Below are 27,627 nucleotides of genomic sequence, written 5' to 3'. Positions count from 1 at the left end.
ACATACAGCAGGGCTTACATTGCATCTCACACAATCTGATTCTTCACACTTTTTTAATAGAAGACTCCGGACTCTGGTCAGATAACCCAACAAGATAGAACATCTGGTTGTCCATTGGAGGAACAGTTTCTCTTCTTGGCAGATTAACAATATACAGCACAGTTTCAAACCTATGCTGACACATTCTGAAAATATTACCCATAACGTTGTTGGTGTCGGCTTCTGACTTACACTTATACGGACTCTGTCAAATTCAATCTGGTCCACTATCAGGAAGGAAGTAGCTCTTATTTTAAAATGGTCTAATGCTCAATCAGACAGTGATTGAGGTCTGGAGTAGAAATGTCACATGGATTCTGGCTCAGGGTGTACTGTGGGTTTGTCGCAGATTTACCCCATGCTGACTGGGATTGACAGTCCAAAGGGAAAAGGTTCAAACAGACTAAACATGAAGTGAGTAGTGCCCAGCTACTGCCTGATTATTCAAGAGTTTAGACTATAGAGGAACCAGTCTTGCAGATGTGATCACATGACAGCTCCAGTGACAACAACAACAAACGTTTTTTTAGGTGATAAAAGAGAATCTGAGTCACTGATAGAGCTCCTTGGAAATGGAGGGATCAAGAGGAGGATAGGGAAAACAGAGAGTAGGGTCTTACCTTAAAAGGGCAGAATCCGAGGGCGGCTGGGCTATAATGGAAGGAATGTAAACCGTTGACCTGTGAACACTCCTCCATTTAAAAATGGGGGGAAAAATCCATCTGTGTATGTGACTTTGTTTGTAAGTGTGTGGTACAGTAGGTTAAACTTGGTTAATACAGGAAGTTAATGTTAGAGGTAGATAAAAGCAATATTGCTTTCTTTGAGTTAGTCACTGGCTAGAATGTACAAAAATGTTTCATGCATTTCTAATACTTTTCAAATTCAATATAGAAACTCACAATATATCTATTTTGTAGTGTTATGATATTGGTTAGGGAGTTTAGGTCTTAGGAGCAAGTAGACACTACCACTTCCACACTCCATCCCCAGGGGGCAGCAGCAACCGGGTCAGAGGCTCTCTCAGAAAGCCTTGTGAAGCCTTGATAATCACACAGGTGTGGGCAATTAGGGATGATTGTCAACCCGTGAGAGAGAGGCGTTAAGAAGCCTCCTATCACCAGCCTTTGTTTTCGTGTTGTCTATTTAGTTTGGGCATTCTTTTTGTACATATTTACTTTAGTCACCATTTCAAACTAATAATGTGCTTGGACTGTCTGGCCCTTTGGGATTCAAGACAGGGGTGGCCCTGGACCCCGGGAAGTTTACTGTCTCCTGGGCACATGCATGCACCACAGTCTGCGTACTCTGACTTCTCACATATATGCACACAACAAATCAGGGTATAGACCATGTAGCTAGGCCTAGGACCCCTAGACATAGCGAGGGCAACAATATCAGTAGGCTAGCTAGCTGGTTTCGTAACAGTAGGCCTACTGTACTTCTAACAGTAACTGTCCTTGCATGCTCATTGAGTACACTACAGTAAGTACACTGGGTGCAAATGCCCACTTTAGGATTCTGAGGTGACACTGTGAACTTCTAAACAGTAGTGCCACGACACTGACAGAAGTGTCCTAGAGCTGTATGATAAGGACAGAGAGAGAGAAGGATGAGAGAAAAAGAGGCAAATGATGTCACCCCGGCTGGATTTCCCCCATATCTATAAGAGGAAATGTCCTCCCAGTCTACATCCCCCCCCCCCCCCCCCCCCCCCCGACATCGAAGGAATTCTCATAGGGTTGTTGAGGAAACGCTGCAAAGAGCAAATATATAACTATCACATACGTTAATTCCACACGTGTGGATATAGACAGTTGAGTAAGGCACCCTATTGGAGATACTCTTAATGTGCACTTGTTGTCGTAGAGATGAGTAGAGCTGTTCAAAACACAGCCGAACTTAGCAGAGGAGACGCCACTGGAAAGGGATGCTTTGATCTCACCCCCTCCTACTCACACTGCCTTTTGAGGACAGTTCAGCGTCTCTAAAGCGTCTCAGTAGGAGTACTGATATAGATTCCCTCTCTTATTCATTATGATTTAACCCTCTAGAGTCTCAGCTGGGGTGGGGGTGAGGGTGAAGAAGGGGGAGGGGGGTTCTACTAAGCTAATGGAATTGTTTTAAGATGGTCATACCAGGGATCATTTAGCTATTTGATTTTTAATTTAATTAAGCTATTAAGGTATAAAAAAAGGACTAAAGGTATAAAAAAAATATACAGTTTATAAAACAATTATTTGATGAAACATAGAATTTGGCCTTACTGCTATTAGCCCATAGAAACGCATTGAATAACAGCTTCATTTGTGGATATACAGATAGTCAAAAATAATTTTTATGGAAGTTTGTTCTGAGGTGTCTGTCCTATATCGGAGAGATATAAGAAAGATCAGGAAACTATTGTATACCCTTATTTTATGTACTAAACTATTTCCACATTTACTCCATTCACCCAGAAGGCGAGATCAGTACAGGTGCATCAAAGCTGGGACCGAGAGACTGAAAAACAGCTTCTATCTCAAGGCCATCAGACTGCTAAACAGCAATTACTAACTCAGAGAGGCTGCTGCCTACATTGAGACCCAATCCCTGGCCACTTTAATAAATGGATCACTAGTCACTTGATACAATGCCTCTCTAAATAATGCCACTTTAAGGTTTACATATCTTACATTACTCATATCACATGTATATACAGGATTTTATACCATCTATTGCACCTTGCCTATGCCGCTCGGCCATCGCTCATCCATATACTTACATATACATATTCTCATTCACCGCTTTAGATTTGTGTGTTTTAGGCAGTTTTTAGGGAACTGTTAGATTACTTGTTAGATATTACTGCATCTGCTAACCATGTGTATGTAACAAATACAATTTGATTTGAACCTGGTACCGGCTACCTTCAGACTAGTCTTGTGAGGCTTGATGACCTCCTAGAGCAAAACAACCGACATGTACATGTTCGTGAGAGAATCACCTTTACATATGATTGGTCCAAACTTTTCAGACGATACAGACAGAAGTTGGCAGATCAAGGCAAAACTGAGCCTAGATCAGAAGTCCTACTGTGAGATGCTTAATAAATATCCTGTGCTAACATTTTATATGACAAGATTCTGTCACTATTGCACGCATTCTGTCGGGAGTGGGATGACTGAATAATTCATGATGTTTTCAGTGTGAGGGATGTCATAAATTAAGGAGATTAACTGGCAAGCTCTGCAGACTTTTGGTTTCGGGCCCCTGCTTGTGTCCTGTCTCATGAAGGCTTTTCTGTATTAATCGCTAAGCTGACAGTACAGCAGAATACTGTACAGTACTGTGTCTGTCTGTCTCTGAATGCAGGCTGAACTCTGGGGCATAGAAACATGTATCTGAAGCCAATAAAGTACCAGTCACTCCTCTTAACTGTACATGAATGTACATCATGCCTCTTTTACTGTACTGTACATTAATGTATTACTCTACATTACCTACGATTTATGTTGTCCACCAAGTTCAAACTTCACAAATGCAGTGGTAACACGTTAATTAACAAACTCTCCCTCTCAAAATAAGACACCAACATAGACCTTTAGGGTTAACCACATGCAAGCTAACAGTTATAAACGTCTTTACGGGTTGTGAGGACTGAGGGCTGAACACACAGTGAGGTACTACAGTCTCGTCTTGTTCCCATCATTCTCCCAACGATCTGACACCGTCCTGCGCTTCAATCCTTGACCTTTGCCCTCTGCCTCCTCCTCAGCTTCCGTCTCCACGTGCTGCAGACACAAACCTCCCTCGCCATGGAAACGGTAGCAAACAACCGTTAACACGGGCAGACCTGAAGTATGCAGGCCCCTGAGACCAAACTGCGTGTGAGCCTGCTTGTAGTCTGCTCTGCGTCACTCTCTCCTCCTGTAATGTTTGTGCCCCTCAGGCAAAGAAAGTTTTCCACGGCCTCACGTTTTCTACCCTTCTGTCTAAGGTGAGCTGGTTTCCATTCCAAGCGGCAGATTCAGCAGGTTTGGGGAGAACACTTGATCCCTGCCTCTGTGCACAGCATCCCAAAGTAAATGTTCCCATAAAGCTCCACTTATTTCCCTCGACAAGAAATCATATCTCCTTCTTATGCAACAACAATAACACTCATATTTATTTTTAAGATAAGCCTAGCAGAACATTTACTCTTGCCTTCCTTTCTGGGTGTACGGAAAGCGGTCATGTTTTGCTCGATGTTGTGGAAGAGCAGTGAGGGGAAGACAAGAATATCTTTATCCTCCTGACCGCGCCTCTACTTTCTCCTCGGCGGGCCAGAGAGCAGGGAAATGTCCCTCTATTTGCCTAGTGCGAATACCACTATGAGGGGCTCCATAAGTAACACTTCTATGTGAAAGACACTGCATACATTATTCCGGGCTCTGTCTGAGCGGGGGTGGAAAAATTTGCCTGGGTTTGAGTTATGCTTTCTTTGGCACTCCTGGCCCACGGGCCAAAGCTTATTCATCCTGAAACCTGACAGCTTCACCTTAGTCCAGGAAATAGAAACATGCGAGAGCTGGACTCCCATGATCTCAAATGTTCTGTTGGGGTATTTGAAGCGAGAGACAGTTTCTTGAGAAACACCTGAACGATTTATCAACTCTCGTGATGAACGAGAACATTCTTTGCGAAAACAAGCTCAGTAGTATATTTATAGTTTAGCCACTTCAACTTAGGGTGGACTGTTTATGGTACCTTACTGATCCATGATCTTGGCTGCCCATGGCTAATACCTCCCTGTAGGGAGTGTGTAATATGTTCGAAAATATGGCTATGAACTACTTTATTTGTTTGTGTTTCCATGCTTAGTCTAGTTGAATTCCATGTAACAGGAAAGTGAATAAACATATTTTTTTCCAGTTAAAGTCCTCCTTTTACGTCAGGCTTCTTAGCAGTAGAGCAGTAGAGAATTGAACCCTGGGTTGATCCAGGTCAACAGGAACTGACCTTGGCCCTGGACCCCCCTGGTCATAAAAACACAGCCCAACAAGGCTATTTTCCATCTTCTATACAAAGAAGTACAATCCCTTGCATTCTCTATTCTTATTGTATGATTTTTGGGTAGACCAGCTAAGAGAATTGGCAATTTGGGGATTGAGACAGGCAGTAGAGGTTATCTGAGGCTGATAGTCGAGATGCAGATGCAGTGCCCTAGACTGCTGTGCCACTCGGGAGCCCAGATGAAGGGGAGGAGACAGGTTAAAGAAGGATTTTAAGCCTTGAGACAATTGAAACATGGATTGTGTATGTGTGCCATTCAGAGGGTGAATGGGCAAGATTAAAGCTTTAAGTGCCTTTGAACGGGGTATGGTAGTAGATGCCAGGCGCACCGGTTTGAGTGTGTCAAGAACCACAACGCTCTAGGTTTTTCATGTTCAAAAAGTTTCCTGTGTGTGTCAAGAATGGTCCACCACCCAAAGGACATCCAGCCAACTTGACACAACTGTGGGAAGCATTGGCATCAACATCGGCCAGCATCCCTACGGAACACTTTTGACACCTTATAGAGTCCACAACCCAATGAATTGAGGCTGTTCTGAGGGCAAAGGGGTGTGCAACTCAATACGAGGAAGGTGATACTAATGTTGTGTACATGCAGTGTGTTTACACAACATACTACAGCCACACATGTATGGTTACACGACTGTCCTCTGAAGACTGTCATCAACTCAATGACATACCATTACAGATATGAACAGAGTCATTACCTCTTCCTCAGCAGCACGATTTCCATTACTAGTCAGTGCTCAGAAGTTGTGCTCGAAAACTACGGAGGTGACACATGCAAAACTCTTTACAATTCATCCCAAGGAATTTCTACTGGTCAGGGCATCTGCTAGCTACCACATTCGTTTTGCATGACGGGCGGCGGAAATATGTTCCTCCTCACGTCTGGTTCAGCCAAGCACGAGACGCCGCCCCCCCTAACCAGGTTTTACATTGTTGTTTACGGACATATTGAGGTCTCCCAATTATTTGGTGGAGGTTTATCACCTCTAGTTATTCCTCTACAAAAATGGAAGCAAACCGAACTCAGAACTTGCATGCCAAATGAACTTGATAATAATGAACATGTCAAATTAACACAATAATATGGGAATGGGATGAAGCTTGTGAAAATGGTTCCCGCAGGGGTATTATTGTGGCTGGCCTTATCTATGTTTTCTGAAGGGGTCCTATGCCGGTTAAAGAGTGGCACCATAGCTGGTTCTTAAGACATCTAATGGGACACGGTGGGGGGGGGCACACTTAGCCTGCATGTGGCCACTCAGAGACCATAAGAGGAGATGGAGGATGGGGATGAGGATTGTATATAAGGGGGAGAGGGCGGTGGTTAAGAGGGTACAGGCGTTGGTAATTACAGCTGCCTTACCCTTTCAGATTGTTGCCTCAACACTGCTATGCCAACACCTCCTTTATTGTAGCCAGACAGAGGTGAGTGGCCATCCATCTCTTTGTACTGAACATAGTTTGCCTGTGGGTAGGCGGCAAGATTTTTACAATCCCAACGCCACTATACACTGATTGATGGGTGGGTTTAAAGCCCCTTCTACTCTAAACAGCTGATTTATGCCCGCTCCTAGATGCATGTGCTCCATTGCTGGAATGTAGGGAATTTTAAAGACCCCTCCTCTGCTTGTGCCGTCCGCACGCAAACAAAAGGAGCAGGCGCCTGGTTGAGCAGATCAAGGAGTGCTCTCCCACAAGTGCTCCCACCGCAGGGCAGTGAAGGAGAATGTAAAGAATGCCAGAAGGCGAGAAAGAAAGCCATTCTGTCCCTCTTCTCTCTTTTCCACTGTCTCGGTCTGTTTGAGTTTCGCATCTCTCCCCTCACGCCTTCTTGCTTTTTACCTGTACTGAAGTGTACTGTACTGTGTAGGCCTATCGTCTTCACTTTGTGTTCCTCTATATTTCACTCTCCATCTTATACCTCTGTCTTTTCCTCTGAAAGATCTCATACCACCAAGGATACAACTCTGCTAAATCACAAATTATTTCACTCTTTTGAAAAAACGTAGGGGGGAAAAAGGACACATTTTTATTTATTAACGCTATAAAACAAAAACACAAGTACTGTATAGTATACATAGGATCTTTGTAGTTTTGTTAATAAAATGGTCATGTGACAAACAAAATAGTGCTTTGATAAACACATTAAAAGTCACCAAGATGCATTATATTTAGATATTGAGAAACAGAGCTTTAGATTGTGTATCAAAGCAATAACTTCTTCAGAACACGTATCTTTTTTTATCTACAGCTAAAGCCGGGATAAAAACACTAAAAAAACACTAAAATAGATTGCAAAATAGGCTGGGGTTTAGTTGTAATTCAACAGCGCATGCATCTCTCATGCCTGTAGCACAAAGCACAAACAGAAAAAGCATTGAAACCCTAAGGAAGCTAAGACAGAAACGTATTTCAGAAAATAACGACACAAAGCAGCGCTGCATACCGAAGTGAATTTCCATCACAATAATATTCACATGCCATGGACAATATTTTGACAGGTTTGTGAGTCTTTTCTCATAGTTCTCTCTTAAGTTCTATATTTCCCTTTCAACTCACTAGCCTGAGCATTGTTCAAGGTCTGCTCATTACCTTGGGGTCACCCATAATGTTGAGTACATCATCAAGAATGGATGGGCCCAAATCGAGTTCAAGTGACAAAAGGGAACCAGTGATGTGGGAGATGGAATCCTGTGACACCCTCTTGTCATTGCAGAATTCAAAGTCAATGTCGCAAATGCGCCCCTCGTCCACCCCGCTGTCCCTGTCCACCCAGTCTCCATTGCAGTCAGAGAGCGCTTTCTCATAGCAGAGGGTAATGTCATTGTTAAAGCTTCCCAAGCCATTGCAGTTGCCGTTGCCGTTGAAGCTTTCGTTACCATTGCAGGTGCCATTGATGTTGCCGTTGATGTAGTAGGTTGGTGTAGGCTTTTCATAACCGCTCTCAATATTATCATTTTCATAATTGCTTTTGAAGAATTTCTTTGTCTTTGGCTTCTCTGGTTTCTCTATCAGATCCAGCAGGACGTCTGGTTTGGTTGTGACCTCTGTAGGAGGTTTGGTGTGGTTGCTGCTTAAGACCTCAATGGAACACAACAGGGTTTCCATCTCCAGGATCCCCAGTTTATCAGTCCCATCTGGGCCCCCTAGGGGAGGGGTAGGAACCCGCCCTACCATGCTCTCCAGTGGTTCCTTAACGGGCATAGAGAACATATTGGTGGAGAGGAGGGGCAAGGTGAGGGCCTGGCACCCCCCGATAGAAGGAAGCGAGATGGCGTTCTTCAGAACCGGAGAGGGCGTCTCGGTGAACTGGGCATCAGATGCACTGTTGGCCCGCAGGAACTCATTGTGGACGCCGTATTGCGGACGGAACACCTCACCTTTCCCAGGCAGGAGCTCAAACTTCCCCTGGAGGAAGGACATGTCCCCGAAGGCGTCCCTCTCGCCGCCCTTTCCGATGTGAATGGTGTGGCGAAAGTCCCCCAGCGGTGGACTGATCATGTCTGGGGACAGGATGTCCCTCAGACGACACTTCTTGCCTTTCTTGCTGTTGTTGGACTTCAGGTAGATGGGTGCTTTGGCAGGCATGGTGGTCACTGTTGAATAGAGCTCAGAGATAAAGGACAAAGGGAGGAGAATACTCCTAGAACGTTAGGACTGGTGAAGAACTTCACATTGAACACAAGGTCTCCCTGCGGAGATGGTGGAATTACATTCTCAATGAAACGGCTGTGTTGTCTTTGCCTGCTCCGAAGATAGGTTCGATCTTTGTGTCATTAATCAGGAAATCCAAGTTGAGCAGGAGTCCAAGTTCTCACCAGTGTTGTCTATGACGTTGCAGAGTGGTCAACAGGCCACTTTCCTGAAGATAGAAAGAAAACAAAAAGGAGATCAGATATTTTATACAGTTTTCCCCCCAAAACACAGTATATTAGTAAAATATGGGGTATGTTTTATGCCAAGATGCTTGAGTCAATGTTACATTTTACATTAAAATTCAATATTCACATAACAAACTGAGTCACATTGTTGACACATTTATACATTTCTCCAACTTCTTCCTAGAATCCTTACTGATCTGTCAATAATGATCTACACTTCATGTCAATCCCTATTCTGATTACAATATAAAGTTACCATCACAAGACCCAAAATAAATTGTGGACATGCACGGAACATCCTCATCCCCAGTTCCCCTCAACCCCCCTGCATCTGATTCGAGTGTTAGACCTGCTGAACTGAAGCCCAGGCTCAGGCCCCTCTACTCAGATCCTCACAAGGCCCCCCAAGGCTCCCTCCTTCTACTCTTCTGCATGTGCTAATATGGAACAGCTGGACTGCAGATTGGTTAAAGTGATGTGAAGGGGCTTTAGTAGGATCAGGGCAGGGCAGGCGATGGAGGAGAGAGCTGCTGCCCAGACACGCACCAAGATAGAAGGGGGGGGGGGGGGGGGGGGGATGAAGTGATGCTCAGAAAGAGGGAAAGTAGGAGTTAGGAGAGCAAATTGTCGGAGGAGAGATAGAGATGTTTTGTTTTTACTTTGATACGCTGGATGTTTTGCTTCAATTGTAATATTAACCCACTGGGCACAGACGTAAGTCAGTTCAACGTCTAGTTTTGATTTATATTTGGTTGAGTTAAAAAACGTGAAATTAACATTAAATCAACAACATATATATATATATATATATATATATACACACACACACAGTGGGGAGAACAAGTATTTCATACACTGCCGATTTTGCAGGTTTTCCTACTTACAAAGCATGTAGAGGTCTGTCATTTTTATCAAAGGTACACTTCCACTGTGAGAGACGGAATCGAAAACAAAAATCCAGAAAATCACATTGTATGATTTTTAAGTAATTAATTTGCATTTTATTGCATGACATAAGTATTTGATACATCAGAAAAGCAGAACTTAATATTTGGTACAGAAACCTGATTGCAATTACAGAGATCATACGTTTCCTGTAGTTCTTGACCAGGTTTACACACACTGCAGCAGGGAATTTGGCCCACTCCTCCATACAGACCCTCTCCAGATCATTCAGGTTTCAGGGCTGTCGCTGGGCAATACGGTCTTTCTGCTCCCTCCAAAGATTTTCTATTGTGTTCAGGTCTGGAGACTGGCTAGGCCACTCCAGGACCCTGTGATGCTTGTTACAGAGCCACTCCTTAGTTGCCCTGGCTGTGTGTTTCGGGTCATTGTCATGCTGGAAGACCCAGCCACGATCTATCTTCAATGCTCTTACTGAGGGAAGGAGGTTGTTGGCCAAGATCTCGCCATACATGGCCCCATCCATCCTCCCCTTAATACGGTGCAGTCGTCCTGTCCCCTTTGCAGAAAAGCATCCCCAAATAATGATGTTTCCACCTCCATGCTTCACGGTTGGGATGATGTTCTTGGGGTTGTACTCATCCTTCTTCTTCCTCCAAACACGGCGAGTGGAGTTTAGACCAAAAAGCTCTATTTTTGTCTCATCAGACCACATGACCTGGATCATCCAGATGGTCATTGGCAAATTTCAGACGGGCCTGGACATGCGCTGGCTTGAGCAGGGGGACCTTGCGTGCGCTGCAGGATTTTAATCCATGACGGCGTAGTGTGTTACTAATGGTTTTCTTTGAACTGTGGTCCCAGCTCTCTTCAGGTCATTGACCAGGTCCTGCCGTGTAGTTCTGGGCTGATCCCTCACCTTCCTCATGATCATTGATGCCCCACGAAGTGAGATCTTGCATCAAGCCCCAGACCGAGGGTGATTGACCGTCATCTTGAACTTCTTCCAGTTTCTAATAATTGCGCCAACAGTTGTTGCCTTCTCACCAAGCTGCTTGCCTATTGTCCTGTAGCCCATTCCAGCCTTGTGCAGGTCTACAATTTTATCCCTGATGTCCTTACACAGCTCTCTGGTCTTGGCCATTGTGGAAAGGTTGGAGTCTGTTTGATTGAGTGTGTAGACAGGTGTCTTTTATACAGGTAACAAGTTCAAACAGGTGAGGTTAATACAGGTAATGAGTAGAGAACAGGAGGGCTTCTTAAAGAAAAACTAACATGTCTGTGAGAGCCGGAATTCTTACTGGTTGGGAGGTGATCAAATACTTATGTCATACAATAAAATGCAAATGAATTACTTAAAAATCAAACAATGTGATTTTCTGGATTTTTGTTTTAGATTCCGTCTCTCACAGTTGAAATGTACCTATGATAAAAAATTACAGACCTCTACATGCTTTCTAAGTAGGAAAACCTGCCAAATCGTCAGTGTATCAAATATTTGTTCTCCCCACTGTATATATACACTACCGTTCAAAAGTTTGGTGTCACTTAGAAATGTTGTTGTTTTTGAAAGAAGAGCACATTTTTTGTCCATTAAAATAACGTCAAATTGATCAGAAATACAGTGTAGACATTGTTAATGTTGTAAATGACTACTGTAGGTGGAAATGGCTGCATGCCCATTATATCAGCAACCATCACTTCTGTGCTCCAATGGCACGTTGTGCTAGCTAATCCAAGTTTAACATTTTAAAAGGTTAATTGATCATTAGAAAACCCTTTGCAATTATGTTACCATAGCTGAAAACTGTTGTTCTGATTAAAGAAGCAAAAAAACTGGCCTTCTTTAGACTAGTTGAGCATCTGGAGCATCAGCCTTTGTGGGTTCGATTATAGGCTCAAAATGGCCAGAAACAAATAACTTTCTTCTGAAACTCATCAGTCTATTCTTGTTCTGAGAAAAGAAGGCTATTCCATGTGAGAAATTGCCAAGATACTGAAGATCTCGTACAAAGCTGTGTACTACTTCCTTCACAGAACAGCGCAAACTGTCTCTAACCAGAATAGAAAGAGGAGTGGGAGGCCCTGATGCACAACTGAGTAAGAGGACAAGTACATTAGAGTGTCTCACAAGTCCTCAACTGGCAGCTTCATGAAATAGTACCCACAAAACACCAGTCTCAATGTCAATAGTGAAGAGGCGACTCCGGGATGCTGGCATTCTAAAACCACCACCGACCCAATGGGCCAACAGACAAAAAAATAACAAGATGGAAAAAAAGACAAAAACAAAGGAAAGCAACAACAGAAAACAACGATGCAAAAACAAGACATCAAGGACAACACAAATCAAAACAGCAAGGCTTACTGTATGCATTTGTGTGGCTGTCTGGCACTATTTACATGTGTGTATGTGACTGTGTGTGCATTTGAATGCGAGTGTGTGTATGCATGTGTACATGGACACAATGTTGATTCAGCCAGCCTGTGCGATAAGCCTGCAAAGCATCAGGATAATCATAATTGAAAAACAATCTACAGTACTACCTCTTGACCATTGTTTGCTTAGAAGTTTAATGTGTTGCAATGTTCGCACATGATTTTGCTGTACTTACAGTAACACATATTGAGGAGGAATTGATCAAGGGGAAAACTTTGTGGCACTTGACAGAATCTAGCATTCACAAAGAAAGTGAAAAATACACGGAGGAGGAGGAGGGGAAGCGGCTAAGATGAAGGGGGTAGGGAGAAGAGGGAGCAATACAGAGTAGAGAGTAGATAGAGTGAGAGAGTGCTTGCCCATTTATAGACATATTTACTTGTGAGAGGTCTGTCGGCAGTGACCCTCACTGACAGAGTGCACCGCTGCACACAAGTGCCTGGGCGGCCAAGTCCACCCAAGAAATGTTTGACTGAGAAAGCATCCACATTCCCGCTGTGTGCAGCAGACCCCAATGGGACACACTGCATCCAACAGAAAGGCACAATCCTTATCAGAGGCTCACCAAGTAAGCTAGCTACATTTATCCATTGTAGATGTTTAGTGGGGACAGCCGTGGACACCTGGCATGGTGTTTGAATCTGGATTGTAGACCAGATGCCAGTATAACATTGACGACAACAGATACAACAGTCTCTTTCAACAGCAGCCACTTGGTGCACGAGACTAAATAAATGAGGATCCACCATTGCTCATCTAAGTGATAACATCAATGTTTTTTGTACTAAATGTAGTTTTACTTCCTGTTAATACAACAATGGCCATGCATTACTTACTCAAACAACACAAAAGGGCCCAAAAACTGAACATACAGTATGGTAGGCTATGTGAAGTGGTTCAGAGAATGATCTCACTGGGGGGGGGGGGGGGGGGGGCATTGCAACACAAATAAACTTGCCACTGTGGCTCTATATTTAGACATGACAAGCAGGGTGGAAGGATGCAGAATATCTGTGAGTGGGTCTGTACGGCAGCACTGCTCTCTTAAGAGCCGTGTGCAAGTGAGTGTTGGAGCGAGTGCCAGTGTTTGCTTGACTAGACTCAGGAGAGAGAGCAAGCAGATTTGAAAAAGCTCCATTCGCGAGAAGGAGAGTGTGTTTGTTTACTGTGCGACTGACTGGGAGCGAGTGAGAAAGAAAGACAGACAGAGAAAGATGAATAGCAGACTGTCAGAAAAACACTCCTGCAGTGTTTCTTTGAAGGAACAGAAAAGAAAAAACAAAGATCCCCTGCCTCGCATAGCATCTGACTACCTTTCCCTCCCTCATTTTCCCTCCATCTCTCCATACTGCTCTTTTCCCATTGGACCTTGAAAGCTCACTGCAGCTGGGAATTGGGTTCCAATAGGAAGTCAGAGAAAAGCACAGGCAAACCTCCAAATCCTAAACCCTTCCTCTCATGGGTTCGGTCCAATGTCTGTGCTCTGCGCTGTGATTGCAGCTACCAGCCACGTTATCTGCCTTAAATTAGAGTCCCACACTGCAGAAGAAGGTCACTGGCTGAGGCAACTACAGTCTGCCTATACTTATTGATCATTGGACTGCCCAAAGCCAGACCACCTGCTGGGTCTGTGCAGATGGAATGCAGATCTGCTTTTCTCAAGTGTCATGGGAAATGCATTGCTGATGTTTTATGATGGATGATCATGTTGTTTTGGAATCAGTAGTATACCTCTGTAGAAATCCTCCGCAAAGCCACATTTCTCATTGCTGGCCAAGGGGGAATATGTCTTGGCAGTATATTTCTACAGAGTTAGACTATTGACAGTATAGCATAGAGAGACATCCGATATTCATCTAAATGAAGGTGTCAGCTGGTATAGGGAAAGCGGAGGACCTTCAAACTGGTCATCCTCGCGGTGGAGTGGAGTTTGGCTGTATTTGGCAGTCATTATTGGAAGGCCAGAGGTCACTAGTAAATTAAAAAGGAAGTGGCATTCAGCTCAGTCAGTCAACTCTGTTTTTCCAGAGAGGATAACCAATCGAGGACTCAAGCTGTATAAAAGCAAAAAATATCTGCTATAAATATTTAAACAAAATTTTCACTGGTTGTGAAATTGTCCTAATTTACAACAAGGCTGGTACAAACAAACTGAAGGAGATGACAACTCCGCGGGTGGGAAATAAATCTGCAATGCTCTCCTGAATGTGTCAAACTTCTGCGATTCCATTTTGTCAATCAAGCTTTTCAATCAAGCAAGTGAGAACACATTCTCTTGCTTCACTCACAGTTTTCCCGTGATTAGCCACAGTAGGCTGAGGTCCAGCGGTAGGTAAAGAGGAAATCAGACTACAGGGCCAATGAGCAACCGCTTGGCCTGCTGACCCCAGGAATACATCTTTGTCTCTGGCGGGGTGTTAGAAGTTGAGCAGGTGCATACTGGTCTAACTCCTAACCCCCAAGAGCCAGATTCACACTCTACTTTTGGAACAGGGCCCAAAAGGGAGCAATGAGTGCGGCACGTGCACGTTGCCACCCTCGGGCCCCCCGCGACGCCACTGCAGAATGCGGTCGTGGGTTTTCATTTACAACTCTGGGGAAGGGGGGGGGGGGGGGGGGGTCTGCTGGCGACTTCCTCACAAGTGGTCGCTGAGCACCGGTCCAAATCATCGAGAGTGGCAAATAAAGCTTTGGTGTCATTGGGTCAGCTGTCTGTATCTGTGTAGGCAGGATGGGGAGCTGGAGCAGCTCCAGCCTATTAGAACTGGTTTGGGTTCATTACAGACATGATGGGGAATGCAATGTAAGGCCCAGTTTAGCGGTGTTAGCTATTGTAAGCAGAGAAGGTTGCAGTAGACTAGGGAAGCGCAGAGGGTTCTGGGTAATGGGCAGATGATTTTGGGGGGGTGAGGGCAGTGGGGTCCTGTCTCTCGTCTCCTCACGACAGTCTGTTTCGGAGATGTAGACCGCCAATGAAGTCATGTGACTATCTGGGTCATCTTATTATTAGAGCTTGTGTAAACGTGCTGTAGTCTAGACCAGACCTCGGCAATTCCAATCTTTGTCGGCCTGATAGGTGTCATACTTTCCCCCCCATCCCTAGCAAACACACCTGATTTAAACAAATTGCGTTTTTAACTGAAGATCATGATTAGTTGATTATTGTAGTCAGGTGTGATAGCTGGGGCAAAAGTGTGACACCAATCAGACTGCTGAGGACTGGAGTTGCCCAGGCCTGGTCTAGACAAGTGCCTATCATGACACTGTGCAGTTTGGTCTCACTGTACACAGAAATGCATCACATGGGTGGCGGAGCTAGAGAGGCCTACGGTTAAGCATTGAGGCTGCTCACACTTCGGCACACATTTTGACCTATTTACCCCACTGCCCTTCTTTAAAAAAACAAAACCATCACCTTCCATCCTTCAAGCAAATGTTTGTCTAATAATAGCATTACTGGGATTTCAGGGTTACAGGGATGTTGCTTCTTCTTCTTCTACTTCACTGAACATGGAGTTTTGAAAAAATGAGTTGTACATTTTGATGTACAGTATGTATGATGGACTGTTTATTAAATTCTATCCTTTAACCCCTTAAATTCTGACATGACCATGAATAGACAAACAACCATATATTTTTTGGGCCGCGATTACAAAAAGAACCAGGGCAGATGAACCAACAGCAGATGGTAATGGTATCCCTTAGAAGACACTCAGAGAAAATTGGTTTGAACTGCTTTGTTACATATAGAAACGTCAATTATAGGCAGTTGTTCCTCTTCGAGCCTGGTGTGGCTGTGGTGGGAGTGTAGTAGAATGCAGAATAGTGTTTGTTCTGTCTGATTCTCCCCTCCTCTGTGCCTCTCCACACCAGCCCTCAGCGATTACCCTGTGCCACCCGCTAGCATGGGTTCTGCTCTCTGCTCAGTTGTACTTGGCAGGGCCTGGCAGGAAACCATATCAAAGCAGAAAAGACATGAAGGGAATGTCAACACAACCACTCACTGGCAATGCGATGAGTGCAGTCTTGTTGGGGCTAGATATTCTGAAATCCCTTTCAAAACCACAGCGGAAACCTCTCCAAATCTGTTCACTCGTGAGATTAACGCAAAGCAAAGCTCTACATATCAGTAGAACATGTCAGAAATGTGTTGCCTGGCTTAAAAATGTCCCCTCCAGGAACAAAAGATGGTGTCAGGTTGCCCCTAACTGCTCACCCCTTGTTGTGTCGTGCAATATCATTTTGTGGACATAACTTACCCCTGCACTCTTCATATCCGTAACTGACCACCAATCACAGTTCAAAAATTTAGTAGAACCTGACCACTAACCCATCAACTACAAACTCAATGATACATATTAATTTCCATTTGAGTCATTTAGCAGATGCTCTTATCCAGACAGACTTACAGAAGCAATTAGGGTTAAGTGCCTTACTCAATGGCACATCGACAGATTTTTCCGACCTAGTGGTCTCAGGGATTCAAACCAGCAATCTTTCAGATACTGGCCCAACGCTCTTAACTGCTAAACTGAGGCAAGACGTCCAACAGTGAAGGTGAACCAAGTTAACAGCAACATTCTCCCTTTGAATACTTAGTCCCATTGAAGGTTTTACCAGAATGTACCAAATCACTGTACATGATACAATGCCAGAGATATCCGACACATTACAAACTAAAAAGTCTAAAACCCACTTTTCCCTCACCTTTTGTAATCCCTGTGATGAGGTCCTGGTTCGTGTCAGAAGGAGGTGTCCACTGTCCTCCTGAAGGTCTTCAGTCCTAGTGCTGACTGCTGAAGAGGTGTGTGTAGCGTGTGGTTCCCGGACTCACTGGTGCTGGCTGAAGCTCGAGCTAGCTATTCCTCTCTGGAACTGTAGTCTCCTCCTACCCTATGACTGCCGTCTGCAGCACCTGTGCCTGTCTGTCTGTCTGCTTTCCAAGCCACAGCTCGAGACGTTTTTAGTGCAGGCTGCAGTGGGATGGGACGAGTGGGATCCTCTCCTTCTGCTCCCTGGTGTGTCGAGCCCCCCCTCTTTCTCTTGTCGCTGGACAGCTGTTTGCTGGGGTGGAGAGAGGTCAGGCTGGGGGGCAGGCTGGACAGCTAGGTTACTGTGTGGAGGATCAGTATGCTGCCTCTGCTGCTGCTGGCTGCTGCGCTGGAAGTCTGTCCTTTTCTTTAAACTGTCTGCTCTCTGTCCCCCTCTCTTAAACTACAATATCTTGCTCTGTGTTCTCTCTTTCTCTCTTCTTTCTTCTCCTCTCCACTCTCTCTCTGCCTTGATCTGATAAAAGCTGCTCTGTAAATCTAGTGGGCATAAAGCAGACACATGGCTTGCTGTATTCAGGGGGTTGGTCTCTCTCTCTCTCTCGCTCTCTTACACAAACTATCCCTGTCTATTTTATTAGCACACACATTAAGACACTCATTCTCCCACTATTTCTCTTAAGTATATTCATGCCGGTATATTAATTCACATTCTCGCTGTTTCATACTGCATCGTTTTTATTTAATTTTGAATCTTATCTGTAACTCTGCATTGTTGGAAATGGACCCACTCGTAAGTAAGCATTTCACTGTTAGTCTACACCTGTGTAACGGCTGTTGGAAGGAGAAGGTGAGGACCAAGGTGCAGCGTGGTACGTGTTCATCTTTTATTAGTTGAACTGAACACTGAATAGCAAAACAACAACGAGAACAACCGAAACAGTTCTGTCTAGTGCAGATACAAAAACAGACAGCAACTACCCACAAAACCCAGGTGGGAAAAGGCTGCCTAAGTATGGTTCTCAATCAGAGACAACGATAGACAGCTGCCTCTGATTGAGAACCACACCCGGCCAAACACACAGAAATAGAAAACATAGAACACAAAACATAGAATGCCCCCCCCCAAACCAAAATAGAGACATAAAAAGGATCTCTAAGGTAAGGGTGTGACAACCTGCTGTCTACGAAGCATGTGACAAATAAAATTTGATTTGATTTCGTACCGTATCTCTTTATGTTCCTCCACACATTTCTCTATTTCCTGTAGGGTTGAGCAGCACTGCAGTGCTCCAGAGGAAAGCTATTAATTGGCTAATAGTCAACACATGACATAATGCTATTACAGTTTTTTTTTCAATCGCTTTGGGACAATTTTCACAAGTATGTGGTACATTTTCATAACTCTATGCACAAAAATGTAAACAGATCATTTGATTTGATTTGATTTGAGATCATCAAAATGGCTCATGTTTCAAAACTCTAATGGGCATTTCCATTGACTGAGTACAACAAACAAATTCACAAAGTCACATGTCCACTGCACCAAATTACTCTTTCATTTTGGATGCAGACAGTAATCAATCAATCTGCTTTTTATCTGCTTTTCAAAATGCAACATTCACTTTACTTTTGATATGATCTTTTTGTAATTTGTTATCAATACATTGAACCATCACTTAATCAAACTGCTAAAAACTACTGAAACAAAATTATGTAGTGTCTAGTTAACTTATATAGTTTGATAAAGGGCTGAACACTGTACATGTTTGTATTTTTACCTCATAAATGAACACATTTGATCAATTTATGTCGGAAGGTACAAACCAAATCATATATGAGTGTGGCTGTAAATACTACATCATCAGCCTAGAGTGCTTCAATAGGACAAAGTGGAAAGAGTCACTCTATGTTCTACCATTTTGAATTATAGTGTAGTGTACTATGCACTGCTGAAATACCTAATAGGAATCAAGCTAAAACACAGATACAGACACGTCGAATTGACAATGGTTCAATGTTCCAAAAGGGGCAGGCAATAGACAGGTCAAGGCAAGCAGTAGTCACTAAAACCAGAGGTGGGGCAACGGTACCGGACGGCAGGCAGGCTCAGGGTCAGGTTAGGCAGAGGTTAACAATCCAGAGGTGGGAATAGGAGACAAAGGGCGGTGAGACATAGGTTTGACTCTGGACACATGAAAGGCGGGATGTGCTGTATATGAAGGGTACAGGGCAACAGAAGACGAACAGCAGAGGGGCTAATAATCTTGGAGATAGGATATGGGCCGATAAACCGGGGGAAGAGTTTGTGGGATTCCACCCGGAGGAGCAGATCCCGGGTGGAAAGCCATATTTTCTGCCCGAGACGATGGCGATCCGCTTGTCGTAGACATCTGGAGGTGGTCTTGAGGAGGACCGGCCGGGCTCTCCTCCAGGTACGACTACAGCCGCAAACAAACATCTGGGCAGAAGGTACACCGACCTCTTCCTCCTGCTCGGGGAAGTGTGGGGACTGATACACCAGGGAACGCTCAAACGGAGATAGGCCTGTGGCAGAGCAGGGAAGGGTGTTGCGGGTATACTCCACCCACACCAGCTGCTGGCTCCAGGAGGTGGGGTTGGAGGGGACCAGGCAGCACAGAGCAGTCTCAAGATCCTGGTTGGCTTGCCTCGACTGGCTGGGGGTGGAACCCAGAGGACAAGCTGGCCAACGACCCAATGAGGGAGCAGAATACCTTCCAGAACCGGGACGAGAACTGAGGCCCCTGATCGGAGACCATGTCCATGGGCAGTTCATGGATACGGAAGACATGCTGCACCATGATCTGGGCCTTCTCCTTGGCCGAGGGTAGTTTTGGGAGAGGAATGAAGGGAGCGGCCTTGGAAAACCGATCGACCAAAGTCAGGGTGGCAGTGTTGTCCTCAGACGGGGGGAGGCCAGTGACGAAATCCAGGGATATGTGGGAACAGGGACGGTGATGGACAGGCAGTGGTTGCAGAAGATCAGCCGGAGCTTGTCGAGGAGTCTTATTCTGAGCTCATACTGTGCAGGAGTAGACAAACGTGGTGACATACGGAACAATCATAGGCCACCAAAAGCATTGTTGCACGAAGGCCAGGGTTCGACGGGAGCCTGGGTGGCAGGCAAGCCTGGAGGAATGGGCCCACTCCAGCCAGTGCCTCCATTCCTCCAACGCCATATTCACCACGACATAGTTTCTTTCCATGGCGTTGAGGTGGTGGGAGAAGAAGGCGCAGGGATATAGCTTGAGGTCCAGGGCAGAACGCTGGGACAGGACCGCCCCCACTACAACATCAGAAGCATCGGCCTCCACCACCAACTGACTGGAAGGGTCTGGATGAACCAAGCTGGGAGCTGTGGTGAAGCGATGTTTGAGTTCCCGGAATACCCGGTCAGCAGCTGGAGACCACGTGAATGGAAACTTAGGCGTGGTGAGTGCGGACAGAGGGGAAGCCATGGTGCTGTAACCCCGGAAAAAGCGGCGATATGAGTTGGCAAACCCCAGGAAGCGTTGCAGCTGCACCAAGGAAGTAGGCTGGGGCCAATCCACCACCGCTTTCACCTTCCCAGGATCCATTTGCACACTCCCTGCGGTGATGATGAAACCCAGAAAATGGATGGTGGAACGATGGAACTCGTACTTCTCTGCTTTTACAAACAGCTGGTTCTCCAGGAGGCGTTGGGGAACCAGTTGGACGTGGAGCACATGTTCTTGGGTGGAACTGGAGAAGATGAGGATGTGATCTAGGTAGACAAAGACGAACCGGTTCAACATGTCACGGAGAACATCATTGACCAGAGCTTAAATCACAGCAGGGGTGTTGGTAAGGCCAAATGGCATGACCAGATACTCGTAGTGACCGTTGTCCTTGTTGAAGGTGGTCTTCCACTCATCCCCTTCCCATACAAGCACCAGGTGGTAGGCGTTCTGTAGATCCAGCTTGGAAAACACAATGGCCCCCTGGAGCGGCTCAAAGGCGGATGAGATGAGTGGTAGCGGGTAGTGGTTCTTCATCATTATGTCATTGAGACCCCGGTAGTAAATGCACGGGTGCAGGGTCTTGTCCATCTTCTTCTGCACCAGCGGGAGAATGATGGATGAATCCTGCTGCAAGGGAGACCCAGTGTACGTCGCCATCACCCTGGTCTCTGGTCCCAACAGAGAGTTCAGTCATCCCTGGGGCGGAATCGTGCTAGGGAGAAGGTAAATTCTACAGTCATAAGGTCGGTGCGGTGGGAGTGAAGTTGCACGGGCCTTGTTGAACACCTCCCGGAGGTCATGGTACTCCGAAGGAATGATGGAGAGGTCCAGGGCACCTTCCGAGCCCCCATGAAGACGTCCCAGGGCAGGTTGTGCTGACTTCAGGCAATGGGTGTGGCAGAATGGGCTCCAGCTGATGATGGCACCAGTAAACTAGTTAATGATGGGATTGTGTTGCTGGAGCCAGGATAATCCCAATACCACGGGAATCTGAGGGGACTTGATGAGCAGGACCTGGAATGCCTCGCTGTGGTTCCCTGACACACGTAGGTTGATGGGAGAGGTGTTGTGGGTGACTCGGCCTATAGAGCGCACGTCCAGCGCTCTAACGTCCATGGGAATAGAGAGGGGCTGAGTGGGGATGTTCAGCTCGGACGCCAGGGGTAGCATCCAAAAAGCTCTCGTCAGCTCCAGAGTCAATGAGAACCCAAAGAGATTTAGACTGGTCTCCCCACAGCAGAAGAGCATGAAAAGGGGTGAGGGAAACAGGAACGTTCTCCATATAGGCCCACCAGATTACTCGCATCTACCGGTGAGCCAGGTATTTTTTAAGGACAAGAGGAAACAATTTGACCAAGAGTCCCGCAATACAGATTACTCTTCGTGTCGATCCTGTATTGCCGTTCTGCTGGCAACAGCCCAGCTCTGCTTAGTGGCATAGGCTCAGTATGTGTTGACTCAGCTGTCTTCAGCAGCCCTCGGGCATTTCTGGATGCCTCGGGAACGAGACCGTCGGGAGCTTCCAGGATGACTCAGAGGCAAGGTGGGATCCCTGGGCGTGCGAGAGAAATCCAATTTCTTCTCCTCCTCTAGTTCCCGTAATCGTCCATCGATGGTAAAAGTGATGAGGGAATCGAGCTCCGTAGGTAACTCCCGCGTTGCAAGCTCGTCCTTGACCTCCTCCGAGACGCCGTGCAGGAACATATTGAACGGTGCCTCTTGATTCCAAGCACTCTCCGCTGCCAACGTGTGGAAATCCACCGCATAATGAGCTACACTGGGGAGTCCTGCTGAAGCTGGCTAGCTTCCGGGTGGCCTCTCGCCCAGAGAACTGGGCATCAAAAAGCTTCCTCACTTCTCCCACGAACCCCTCCAGACTAGTGCATATGGCCAGTTGTTGTTCCCACACATCAGTTGCCCAGGTGAGAGCCCTCCCGGACAGCAGCATGATGAGGTAGGCTATCTTGGAGCGATCCGAGGGGAAGGAGGAAGGCTGAAGCTCGAAGACGAGGGCATACTGAGCTAGGAATGCCCAACAGGTGCTCGGCTCTCCATTTAAGCGTTCCCGGAGGAGGTAAGCAGGGCTCCCGAGAAGGTGGAATTACCAATGAGACGGCGCTGCTAGCAGATGAGTAGCTGTGGGGTTACCACCGTGGTAGGCGGCCTCCCAAACAACCCGTGGAATTGCTCCAGCAAACTGTCCCACGCCCGGTCATGGCGTTCAGCCGTCCTCGTGCCTACCGATGGTGGCTCCCTGGGTGTAGATGGTGTTGCTCAGCTGGCCCAGGACTGCTAAGTCAGTTGTGGCCATTTCGTACTATCAGAAATCAAGGTAAGACCCAGATGCAGACAAGTCAATTTGACAATGGTTTAATGTTCCAACAGTGGAACGAAATAGACAGGTCAAGGCAGGCAGGGGTCAGTAAACTAGAGGTGGGGCAACGGTACAGGACGGCAGGCACGCTCAGGGTCACTATAAGCAGAGGTTAACAATCCAGAGGTGTGGCAAAGGTACAGGTTGGCAGGCAGGCTCAGGGTCAGGCAGAGTGGTCAGGCAGACGGGCTTAGAGTCAGGACAGGCAAAACCAGGAGGGTGAGGAAAGCAGGAGCTGAGAACAAAAACGCTGGTTGACTTGACAAACAAGATGAACTGGCAATGGACAAACAGAGAACACGGGTATAAATACACAAGGGATAATGGGGAAGATGGGCGACACCTGGATGGGGGTGGAGACAATCACAAGGACAGGTGAAGCAGATCAGGGTGTAACAATACCTGGGTTGTATATAACAATATATTCCACTCATTATCTGAGTTTCATTGATACACTGTAAGCTGATGAACTGTGTTGCTATTTTTGCACACAAAAAACCTGTCACCTTGGTAACCACTGCTGCTTGATAGTGAGTCAGAGAAGGGAGGTGGGGTGTTGAGAGCATAGATTGTATATATAAAGGTAGAGAGAGAGAACAAGGAGAAGGGAGAGAGGGGGGATAGAGAGGAGGTGAAAGCCTTCTCCAGCAAATGCGTTTCCCCATGTGTGTTTTTGCTTTGGGGGAAAGGAGTGTGTCCTCACACGTCCTAATTGTACGCTAAAAGTAGTCCTGTCATGTTGGATGTAGGACAGAGCACAAAATTCCCACTCCTCTGCTCAAGTAGATTTGACATAGATAACTCACTCTCCCTAATCCATTTCAAGCATACAATGATGTCTTATGTGATAGATTGGGCCAGTAATAACCAGCTGTTGATGATGCATTATCCATGCTATGTTACTGAAATGATTGCAGGGGTTGATTCTGTTGTAGACAGCTTACAGTTGTTGAGCCAACGTCTATTTAAGTTGAAAAGACATCATTTGACACTGTTTAAACAGCACTTGTGAATAGATTGGTGATGTGGCTCAGGGTTAGACTGAATACTATAGCCTCTACAAATCCAAGAGTGGAAGACTCCTCTCTGGTCTCTAACATGTAGGTTCACCTTTTGTGAACAGACCCATCACAAGTCAGACTGTTGAATAAACTTAATTTGAAAGAACTTTACCTGTTGTCTGCTGATTTTGTCCATATATAGGAGGTAAATTGAGACAAAATATCCACAGGGTAGTGGTATAGTACAGTACACTTCCTATCATCAAAAGGACCAAGAGTGCGGGAAACCGGTAAAACACTGTATTCAACATTCTGGCTTGTCGAGACACTTGCATCTTTTTTACAGCACTTCTTTCAGACTGATATCCATGGAGTATCCTTACCATGGTAACCATGGTATCCTAACCACAGCCTGATGTTTAGACAACCTGCATACCAGTCTCTTAAGCTAACATTCCACTCCTTGCCACTCCTTGACAATGCCAAAGAGAGTGGCCTTTCTGCAATCTTCAAATATGAACACTATCATTAATGAGCTTGAGGAGATTAGATGATTTGATTCTCACAGCTATCCTCCAATCACAATGTTTATGCAAATTAGACCATTTGGAAAAAGTTAGAACTTAATTGATAAATTTGATTGTAAACATTCTAACATTGGGCATTCTGACATAATACATTTAATTATAAACATAAACATTGGGCGCGGGGAGAACAAGAGGATTTCCGTTTATTACATTTTTACCACCAGCCAATGTGATTATATAGCCTATATATTTTTTTTCATTGTTCAAAATATATTGCTACTTCTGGGACACGCATTGGGCTAGGCTATAGGTTCAAGAGCTATTGAGATGAATAGAGAGATGATGGAAGAGAGATAAGCCAGTGGAGATGCCAGTGGAGCAGTGGAGGGTCCTCAGCAACGGGTGTGGTTGAAATAGCCGAATTTGAAGGGGTGTCCACATACTTTTGTATATATAGTGTACAGAAGACTATATATCCCTCCCAGTTCCTGGGTACCAGCTCGAAAAGCTACCCTATTGTTTCAGTTTTTTAGGGACAAGAATTGTGTCCTACTTTGGCTACAACAACACAATGTAATGAAGAATGTTACTACTGTTTCACAAGTACAAAACTGTAGTCTAGGCTGTGATATGCAGTGAATAGCCTATATCATTTGAATAACCGCTTAAAACCTCTTTGGGATAGGCGGGACGCAAATGTCTCAACTGGCCAATTGCCAGGGAAAATGCAGAGCGCCAGATTCAAATAAAATACTATAAAATTCAAACTTTCATTAAATCACACATGTAAGATACTCAATTAAAGCTATACTCGTTGTGAATCCAGCCAACATGTCATATTTTTTAAATGCTTTTCGGCGAAAGCATCAGAAGCTATTATCTGATGATAGCACCAGCAGTAAACAAAGGGGTTAGCATATTTCAACCCTGCAGGCGCTACACAAAACACTGAAATAAAATATAAAACATGCATTACCTTTGACGAGCTTCTTTTGTTGGCACTCCAATATGTCCCATAAACATCATAATTGGTCCTTTTGTTCGATTAATTCCGTCCATATATATCCAAAATGTCAATTTATATTTTTAATTTAAAGCGCGTTTGATCCAGAAAAAACAGCTTACAAAAAACGCAACGTCACTACAAAATATTTCAAAAGTTGCCTATAAACTTTGCCAAAATATTTCAAACTACTTTTGTAATTCAACTTTAGGTATTTTTAAACGTTAATAATTGATCAAATTGTAGACGGGTCTTTCTGTGTTCAATACAGGAACGAAAACAAACCAGCGATACTTTTTACTTCTTGCGCAACTCTCAACAGTGTACCCAGTTCCTAGTTGGCCTACTTCTTCATTGCACAAAGGAATAACCTCAACCAAATTCCAAAGACTGGTGACATCCAGTGGAAGAGGTAGGAACTGAAAACAGGTTCCTAAGAAATATCCCTGGGCAATGACCACTCAGGGAAAAGAGAGAGGGAAAAAAAAAATCTAAACAGTTAGTCCTCTGGGTTTTGCCTGCTACATAAGTTCTGTTATACTCACAGACATGATTCAAACAGTTTTAGAAACTTCAGAGTGTTTTCTATCCAAACCTATGAATAATATGCATATGTTATATTCTTGGCATGAGTAGGAGGATGTTGAAATTGGGCACGCTATTTATCCAAAAGTGAAAATTCTGCCCCCTATCCCCAAGAGGTTTTAAAAGCCTGGCCTTTTGAATGCATATTAATTTCAAAATAACTGCATCTAGTCTGCCTGATTGGGCTACCATTTGGATCAGTTATGGATTTTTTTCACTGCAGTTTAGCCTACAAGGTCCAGGCACATCAGCAGACCAGTAATATGGTATATTTTTTCAGGATGTATCGGCTAACAAAAACATGGTAATGAATTATGATAATGTGTGGGCGCAGAGTAAGTTGTATCCATAGTTCCCAAGTTTGGCTGCCGTGTCTTAAAAGCTTTCGAAAATGAGGTGGATTGAATGTTGAGATTGCCAAAAATACAAGTATCTTTGGCAAATGACAGGATTGGCAAGTAGTGGCATGTTAGCTAAAAAGACTGGTACCCAGACTAGCTCAGAGTGATGTCACTGAGGCGTACATGTGGTCAGCACATGATCTGAGGAGGAAGAGAGCACCAACCAACTAAAAATAACTTTTCCCAGAAGATACACAATCAGTGCAGACTACAATGATGAACTCTTCTGCGCTCATGTAATTACAAATGACATTTAGATAAACTAATCTACTGAGGAGGCTCATCTCAAACTGAAATGTGTCATGTGTCCTGACTTGCCAGATTCATGTCTTTTATAGCTTTTAGTGAGATATGGGAAAATGTTATTCTGTTAGTCCCAAGTGTTCGTACTTGACGGTTCATATAAATGACCAAATTATAAAAACATGTTTGTTTGGGAAGTAAAATGCGGAGGGAAAGCAGTTTGGTCGCAGTGTGTGAAGTGATTTGCAGTGTCCTGGCTGACGTTATGTTACACTAAGACAGTGTTTTCAAAGGAGGGGTGGGATTGTCCCACTGCCGTTCTCTCTGCTACTCTACCGTTGAATCTCAGTAGGAGTAACAGCAACAACATTCAAATCCAAAAAGCCAGGCAAATTCCAATTCCATTGAAAACATTTGAAGTGTTTGCCAGGAATATACTTCCATCATGTGTTGTGTTTTGTGTTTTGGGAGGAATGACTCCAACTCAGTCATTAGGATCCATTTACTTTGGCACATACTTGCTTCTTTAACAAGAAGGACCTATGTAGTAAGTAGTCCTACGTGTGGTTTTTCTCTCCCCAGACAACATTGTGTGTCCTGACTGAATAGCCCAACTGAGGTCACTTTCCACCTCACAAACTGTACCCTGGGCTGGTATAAACATAACCTCTTTGCCTCAACTGAAATGTCCAATATTGTTTTCATCGTGTAAAACATTACCTGCCACCGTTTTGACAATGCTCTAAAAATTTCTCTATTTCCCTGTTCTTTCTTTGTATGTTCCCCTTTTCTATTTCTCCTGCAGTTTGTTGCTATATACAAATAGGAAATAGCATTAGTTAGTCAATATCCTGACGGTGACATCATCCACATTTTTATCAAGCTTTCTGGCACCCTCTCATAGAATCAATTAAC

The 27,627-nt window shown here is 44.8% G+C and overlaps 1 protein-coding gene across 2 annotated transcripts; it reads right to left on the bottom strand.

Annotated features, from left to right (window-relative positions):
• Positions 1 to 7,088: 7,088 nt before the first annotated feature.
• cdc42ep3 (CDC42 effector protein (Rho GTPase binding) 3) lies at positions 7,089 to 17,924 on the bottom strand. Of its 2 annotated transcripts, XM_036960167.1 has the most exons (3): positions 17,014 to 17,924; positions 8,796 to 8,944; positions 7,089 to 8,678 (listed from the first exon to the last, which is right to left on the bottom strand). In XM_036960167.1, the coding sequence occupies exon 3, from the start codon at positions 8,668 to 8,670 to the stop codon at positions 7,657 to 7,659; it is 1,014 nt and encodes a 337-aa protein (XP_036816062.1). In that variant the 5' UTR covers positions 8,671 to 8,678; positions 8,796 to 8,944; positions 17,014 to 17,924; the 3' UTR covers positions 7,089 to 7,656. The 2 variants fall into 2 exon arrangements, with proteins under 2 accessions (XP_036816062.1, XP_021435902.2); XM_021580227.2 differs by having other exon boundaries at positions 7,089 to 8,944; positions 17,014 to 17,922.
• Between the last annotated feature and the right edge of the window lie 9,703 nt (positions 17,925 to 27,627).

This window comes from Oncorhynchus mykiss, chromosome 23, assembly GCF_013265735.2.
Source record: "Oncorhynchus mykiss isolate Arlee chromosome 23, USDA_OmykA_1.1, whole genome shotgun sequence".
NCBI lineage: Eukaryota > Metazoa > Chordata > Actinopteri > Salmoniformes > Salmonidae > Oncorhynchus > Oncorhynchus mykiss.
The sequence above is the reverse complement of the archived record's forward strand: the minus strand, read 5'-3'. Positions and strand labels throughout refer to the sequence as shown.

Bases quoted from the DNA above. Each gene is read 5' to 3' on its own strand.
- cdc42ep3 (XM_036960167.1), bottom strand. From the start codon at position 8,670: ATGCCTGCCAAAGCACCCATCTACCTGAAGTCCAACAACAGCAAGAAA.